Source organism: Mizuhopecten yessoensis, unplaced genomic scaffold (assembly GCF_002113885.1).
Source record: "Mizuhopecten yessoensis strain PY_sf001 unplaced genomic scaffold, ASM211388v2 scaffold716339, whole genome shotgun sequence".
In the NCBI taxonomy this organism is placed as follows: domain Eukaryota; kingdom Metazoa; phylum Mollusca; class Bivalvia; order Pectinida; family Pectinidae; genus Mizuhopecten; species Mizuhopecten yessoensis.
Genome location: NW_018480067.1, coordinates 987,870 through 995,094, shown reverse-complemented (window position 1 = coordinate 995,094; position 7,225 = coordinate 987,870). Strand labels below are relative to the sequence as shown.

Here is a 7,225-nt window from a genome sequence, read left to right as displayed (position 1 = left end):
ATATGAAACAGAGGAAAATCTTAAAAAATATTGGTCCAGATTATTTGTGGACAAAGAAAAAGGGTGTTGCCCGGGCAACTAGGACAACACCCATGGGTCCGCCACTGGTTGAATCTAAAAGAGTTAAGAAAAAGACCGTAAAGAAAAAAACGATAGTCTAATATTACTTTTCTGTAAAATAATTATGAGATGTTTCTGCCTTTTTTGATTTCAACAAGATGTTATCCACATAACCATTTCATTTATTTTGACATTCTTCTGTCTTTTAAATACTTGTTTTATTATAAAAACCTATGAGGTAATCAATTGAAATAAAAATCTGTATTACAATATATCTTCTAGGCTATAGAACAATTTCCTAACCAAAATTACCAAGATAGTTTTCATGATTGGTGCAATCAAAAAATTAGACCAATCTTCGTCCATGCTATTATTAATAGATAATTACATTCCCAAGAGAGGAACTATATCATTATATTCTATTACTCTAGTTACACGTTTAGTACCTGATCCCCAGGTGAACACGATATTCTCATCACCTGCACATAGAAAACGAAGGGAAAGCACTCTATCATCCTTTTATCGATGTTTCAATAACCCCACAGGTGCCTCTTAATTCAATTCAAAACGAGGCCACCCACTGTAAATATCGAAACACATTGGGCACTGTGTGCCGGATCGCTAGGATATTTAAAGGAAAAGTGTCAAAGTGAAAGGAAAATGAACCAAGTCCTACATTCGTCTACAAGATTACTGTGAATGTCTCGACGTAACTCTGTGTAAGGTGACGTGAATATTCGAATAACGCGGGAATTCCCACGTCAGTTTTGGCCAGGTGTGTTACTGTGTATCGTACACGGTGCGTTTAGATACGGCGACAATGTTTGTTTTTATTTGTGACCAGCAGGGTTATAACCCCTTCTAAAGGACATAAGTGGGTAATGTTGACCAATATTATTTGGTCTTAACGTGTTGGATTCCATTTCACTGCCTGGATATAATATCAAACGGAACTTTACCCTCGAATTTTGACAATTTGATTATGGGGCCCACAGTTGGGCTGTTGCCAAACTTTGGTTATTTTGATTCTGTTTACATAAAAAGTAAATGAATATGTAGACAACGATGGTGATGAGACGAGAATTCGTTGCTGTTGATGGATGATAATTCTTGTGAACTAAGATCAAACGATGCCGATGAAAGTGACCGTCTGTTTCGATCGAGTTCGAGTGATCGTTCCTTGTGGTGATGGACATATCTTGGTGGGAGAATTGATCTCTAAAGCTATTTTACGGTACAAGAAGGCCATTGGAAAGGTAAATATAGACCCGTCGTGAAAAAAAGAAGTATCCCAAACACCATTATATACAACAAATTATAAAGCTTCCCACTTATGTAGATTATTTACAGGTGACACATCGTTGTTTCCAGCAAAATGGCTGACAGACGCCAGTGTGTAATGAAAGGGTGTCGAATTTCAGGTGTGTTCAGTGATGGGTGTGATGGAATTAACAGCTTACAAATAGGACTTCCCCATCCTATTAAACCAACAAATGTCGAGAAAGTGTCAGCGTTATTATCAAAACTGTAATACTTTTAGTATTAGAATTACGTTTAGCCTGGGGTACCAAAAGGGGGTGGGGTCAAGTAATGTCAAAGGTGACTGGACCCACACCGGTATCACAGCTTTCATGTTTACATACCACCATTAGAACAAGGAAGGTAAATACGCTTGACAACTGTTGATTTCAAATGTTCAAATATGTACAGACTAGTGGCATGTCACATATGCTACAGGTATAGTGGACATCGCATACCAGTAGTGCTTATGTAGTGTGCAGCACAGCAAGTGCAGTCTACAAGTATGATTGCCTCCAGGCAGTAACATTAACAGCACAATGCTCCAATAATCTATTCATGATGATTCATAGCTTACCAAGCACCAACATATTTCCATGCTTTAGCAAAAAAGGTCTTTTACTTGCTATGCCGGTCTAAATTTAGGGAACAAAACTGTGCAGATCTGGATCAATATAACGTGTTTCAGTAAACTGTAAAAGTCAAAAGATAAAAAATATTTGGATTTCTTTTGTGTACAGTAACTGAAAGTCAGCATTTTGAATATATACAGTATATGTATTTGTTATTATTAAATTGATTTTAAGTTTTGATTGCACATTATGGATTTTTCGTTGGCCATAACAATAATAGTTTTGTTTACCTAATTAAGTCGAACACAGTACATATATCACCTTATATACATGATATTGTTTTATGTATGAAGAAATACTCATGGAGTCAGCTTCTTAATTGAGACTTTACACAATGGTAAAATTCTCTAAAAAACACTTTTTTATCATCTTTTCCAGTTAACTATAGTTAGCCCAGTTCTCTTGATGTACTGTACCTGCAGTGTGCATACACACAATCACCTTCCATTGTTCATGCCAGGTTGTAATCTCGGACAACTGTCTTCCATTATTATCAATAAAAAGCTTTATTTTACAACAATTATGAAAAAAAAGTTTTACCAAGTGATATTAATCACTCTTGTTTGCTTGGGTGGAAGTGCATGCACAGGCTATATACATGTAGCTAGGGGGTCTTGATGTTGGAGGAAACTGGAGTATTGGAGAAATCCTTTCAATCTCTGTGACACTAATTAGGAGGAGTGAAGGACAAAGGATGATCTCAGGGAGATGTAGATGTAGATGTTTGGTAGGACTCCCTGTTGTGAGTGTGACCACCATGCACATTTTGTATGGTGTTTATTTTCCATGTAGGCTGGCAATCCCGTAAATGTTAGAGGCTAGAATATGACATGCCAGCACAGATAGTTCAAAGCCTTTTTTTTAACCTTTTCGCATTTATAAAACAGCCAGGAATATGATATAAACAAATGCGCAAATTGGATTGATATTGATTAGCTCGGGGTGTAACAATTCACCGATGCATCAATGTATTGGATCGCCAGGGCTGTGATACGATGCATTGATGCAGCAAGACTATATCGTGATATGATGCTTTTAATTTTGTACTCTCCCTTGTTGGAACTCTTCAAAGTGATGACGCGAAATACCTCAAGGTGTCTGCACATTTCAAGTCGCCTGTCTCGCAATGGCTTACTTTCAAATCTGCTCAATCCAAAAATAATATATTCGAGACGGACACATTGTTCTTTTATCACAACAGATGGCGGAAAAAAATGAAGTATGCCTGAAATACCACGAAAGTGCACACGCATATATGAATCATCAGTACTTCAATCTTTATAGTGGCAGTTCGAAGAAAAACTCGCGTTACACGTCTATAACATTAAAAGGATATGTCAAAGCAAGCCAGTCTTACTTCTATGTTGGGAAATAAAGACGAAATGTGACAGTTTCCGTTCAAAACCATTTACGACCACTATCGGTAAATATATTGACAATGATCTATGTCCGTTTTCAGTTGTTTAAAATTATGATTTTAAGCCAGAAGTGGAATTATACGACAATTGAATGATGTCTGCATTTTTGTATTGAATGTTATTTAAATTGTACCTATTATTCTCGCCTGTCAGATAAAAGGTTTCAAATAACTGCTAAATATATTCCAGATATCGTGATACATATTGTATCACAGTGTACAATTGACATTTGGTTCTATCAGTAAATATGACTTGAACGTTACTGTGTTAGTTCTATTATTCAACACATACCTGCCCCCACCCGTCCTCCACTGTACCAGTTTTAGTGCATGGTACATTTCATGTGTACCACAGGTTCGAGGCCTACGTTTTTCTTTGGACACTCTGGTTTTTTTCTGCCACCTAAATTTAAACCTGGCACATCCTTATATAAATACCATAGCTGTTGAAAGGCCTTAAAACACAACTAAATAAAACAAACCTTACAGTTTATGATTATAAATTCTTAAACAACTCTGATAATGCCTCCCCCACATTGCTGAGTACCCTATAATTGGCTTCAATACTTACATTACACTCTCATCGTGGTAATTATAGTTGCTGGTTTATTTGAGTGCATGGTTATAACTTTAATTATGTGTTCTAAATTTTATAAGTAATGCCAGGTAAATAAGTAAGAGAGCCATGTATGTATCAGGTACATGTAAATCAGCTTTTAAAAAGGAAATATGGGATCATGATGATGACGTTATTATATTGCTTTTGATTTAAAACAAAATAACTATGTCTGGTATGTTTACATTGTATATCATTGTCTGTTGAGTCTTATCCAAGTGAAAACACAGCTGTAATAAATACATATATACATGTATATGTAAAATGTAGATGTATACATTTATACATTTTTTGTGTAAATCTGTTTGTTGGTGAAGCGCACGTTAAATCAGGAAGGAGGAAGATAGTGGTGTTACCTTTCTTTACCAATTACCTACAAATTGTTTAACTATTTCTTCCCATGCAACCAAGGCAACAGATTAAGTGTCGTTTATAAGATTGGTTTGTTCAGATTCGGCTATCTCACGCTGCTGCAGTACTGATTACCGCTGCTGCAGTACTGCATTCGATTACATGTGTACCTGGGTAAACACAATGCCACACTGCAAATCATTGTGCCACGAGTGATATGTTTACTCAAAACATTTCCAACAACAACATGCATAAATGTGTAGAACTTGACTTGGATCCAGCAGGACATGTTAAAACTTTATTTGAATTCAGGACTTGTATTGGAGATTAAAGTTTTTTTCATGAACCCAGATAAAAGAGATCGTGCTTTACACATGTAAAAGTTAAATATGGTGAACTTATATATATATAATTACTAATCAAGGAGGATGACTATATATTTGAAACTAAAGGATAGCTTTTAATCGTTATAAACTCTACTTGATTCCATGAGGACCAGCTGCAAATTACACATGTACATCAAATCTTTATTTGAAGTTATGATAATTTCCTAATTGGAAATTTCAAGATGCGATATACTGATTTGGTTGTGTGTGATGAAAACAAGATAATACAGAGGCTGATGAGAGTGTAACTTTTGGGATGGATGTCTGACAGGAAGAAAATAAGTCTGTTCCTTTTAATTAAGCTCAAATTATGATTGCATTGTGCGTGTCTGCCTTATGGTAACTGAGTATGATATGAAAGTATTACACCAACATTTTGTTGTCAAGTGAAAACCTAAATCTTGTGCTGGGAAGATCTAGGAGCTGTGGTACGGAATGCAGATCTTAATCAATTTGGTAATGATTTGATGAATTATCAGTGATGTTACAAATGTACCCAGTTTTGGCGAGGGGACAAGAAACGGCCCTCCGTCTCAGCAGTCCATGTAGATCTGTACTAACTTGGCATCAGTGTGTTCTCGTCTGGAACTCTTTGATCTACTGGGATGTACTGTGCTGGTATCAAGATCCGTGGGAAACATTTGATAATGTGTATCTATTTTGAATTTCTGACATACATTTTATGATTGAAAGCAGACCAGGGTGTTTGTTTTAACACTTTCTCATGGATCATCAAAGTGTTCTTATCATAACCCAAAATCTGTTGGTCAGGTGAGGGTGCTAGTGATGGTTTCCTTGTGTAGACCATGGCCACATACTGTACAGCTTCTGTGGGAAAGATAACTTCTGCTTATTTTACCAAAAAACTGACCTACTTCATCATGTTGAAGACTATGTCAATGTAACAATGACTTATACATAGAAAATAATTGACATTTTTTGCCTTTCTCAAGTTGGAAGTTTATTGTGCCTTCAATAGGATGTGTTATTTGTGATCTTTTAGCCAGAGAATAAAAACCTTGCTATTGTAATATTTGATGTGCTGAATTGGCAGCTTCAGGAAACTGTATACTGTTTACATACTAGTACATATGTATGTATGTTTGGTAGCAGTGATATAAACATGTATTGATTTCTGTGGGAGTGCTGAGTCAGGGTCAACACTGGTCGCTCATTAATGATGCAAAGTTTACAGGTAGGTAGATAAAATATTTGTTGACTCATCAAAATTCATACACATATTGATATTTTATATGTATGATATATATATAGATGAAATATATTTTGCCCAAATAAGGCCTTTCACCCCTTACAAGGCTTAACTCTTTCTGATACTTAACTACATAAGTAAAAACAACTTTACACTCTCATTGTTTAAATTACAGAGTTTATAAATTAATAAAATGAAAATATGCTGTATTTTTAACTATAATATACAATCAACATTGCCAGAACCTGTGCATAACAATAATAATTAATATACAGCATTTGATATAGCGCCCTATCTAGCTAGTTAACATAAGCCACTCTAAAGCGCTTTGCAGTACGTATACATAGATATATACAATTAATACAATTAGCATATATATATATACATGTACATTAATCAATAGAATTTTGAGGAATTCGCAGGAGCTGCCTTATCAGGCACTAACTATAGCTACTAGTCCTATATATGCCACCTGGCTAATATCTCCCTATGTGTGTATGCCTGCGTGTGTGCTGGAGATGTAATGTGTTCTGTTTGTAATGGGACTGTGCTTTCAACGGCATCATTTATAGTGCCACCTCACTTGAATGCTACAGCACAGATACCGCAACATCCACCCCAGACCAATGTATACTCCACCTGGGTTGTTGGAGTTGTGTGGGCAGGAGAAAAACACTTACTCTGAATATCCAATGCGTATGATGATTCGGGGATCGGACACTGGCCGCCTGCGTGGTAGCTATAGGCCAGTGTTAACCACTCGACCAATCCGCCCATATTAAAACCACTTTACAGCTATTGACCTAATATTAGCAATCAACACAAACCGAACCTCAGACAGAATGAAACTACCAAGAAAAGGGATCTAACAGTATATACAGAAATGTATTCCTTCAATCACCATGACAACGAAAAACCCAGGGTTGAACCCACCATGAAGAAAATCATGGACCAACTTGTACGCATACATGTACTAGCATAACCAAACATAGAAATATCAATCGCGATCATGATCATAATAACAAAATGTCAACATTCACCTCCGTAGTACAGAACAGAGCTAGATTGAAATGCTAAAATCAGTTGAACTACATGCATGTACTAGGTCTGCCAACCTTCACCATGCATGGCTATAGCTATAGCTAACCAGCTACAGGTATATAGGCCCAAATTAAAGAAAGCCTGCCTCAGAAAAATGATGGAACTATCACAGTATTTCACCCATTGTAAATAGTATTCTATGACTGTCACTTA

At 36.2% G+C, this 7,225-nt stretch overlaps 1 protein-coding gene across 7 annotated transcripts in view; it reads left to right on the top strand.

Annotated features, from left to right (window-relative positions):
• The first annotated feature begins 637 nt into the window (after positions 1-637).
• The window catches only part of LOC110443316 (partitioning defective 3 homolog), a 73,308-nt gene continuing 66,720 nt past the window's right edge, over positions 638-7,225 (top strand). For all 7 annotated transcript variants that reach the window (XM_021487472.1, XM_021487478.1, XM_021487474.1 and 4 more), the window contains exon 1: positions 638-1,316. In XM_021487472.1, coding sequence (XP_021343147.1) covers positions 1,191-1,316 — 126 coding nt within the window. In that variant the 5' untranslated portion in view covers positions 638-1,190. The remainder of the gene's footprint in view (positions 1,317-7,225) is intronic.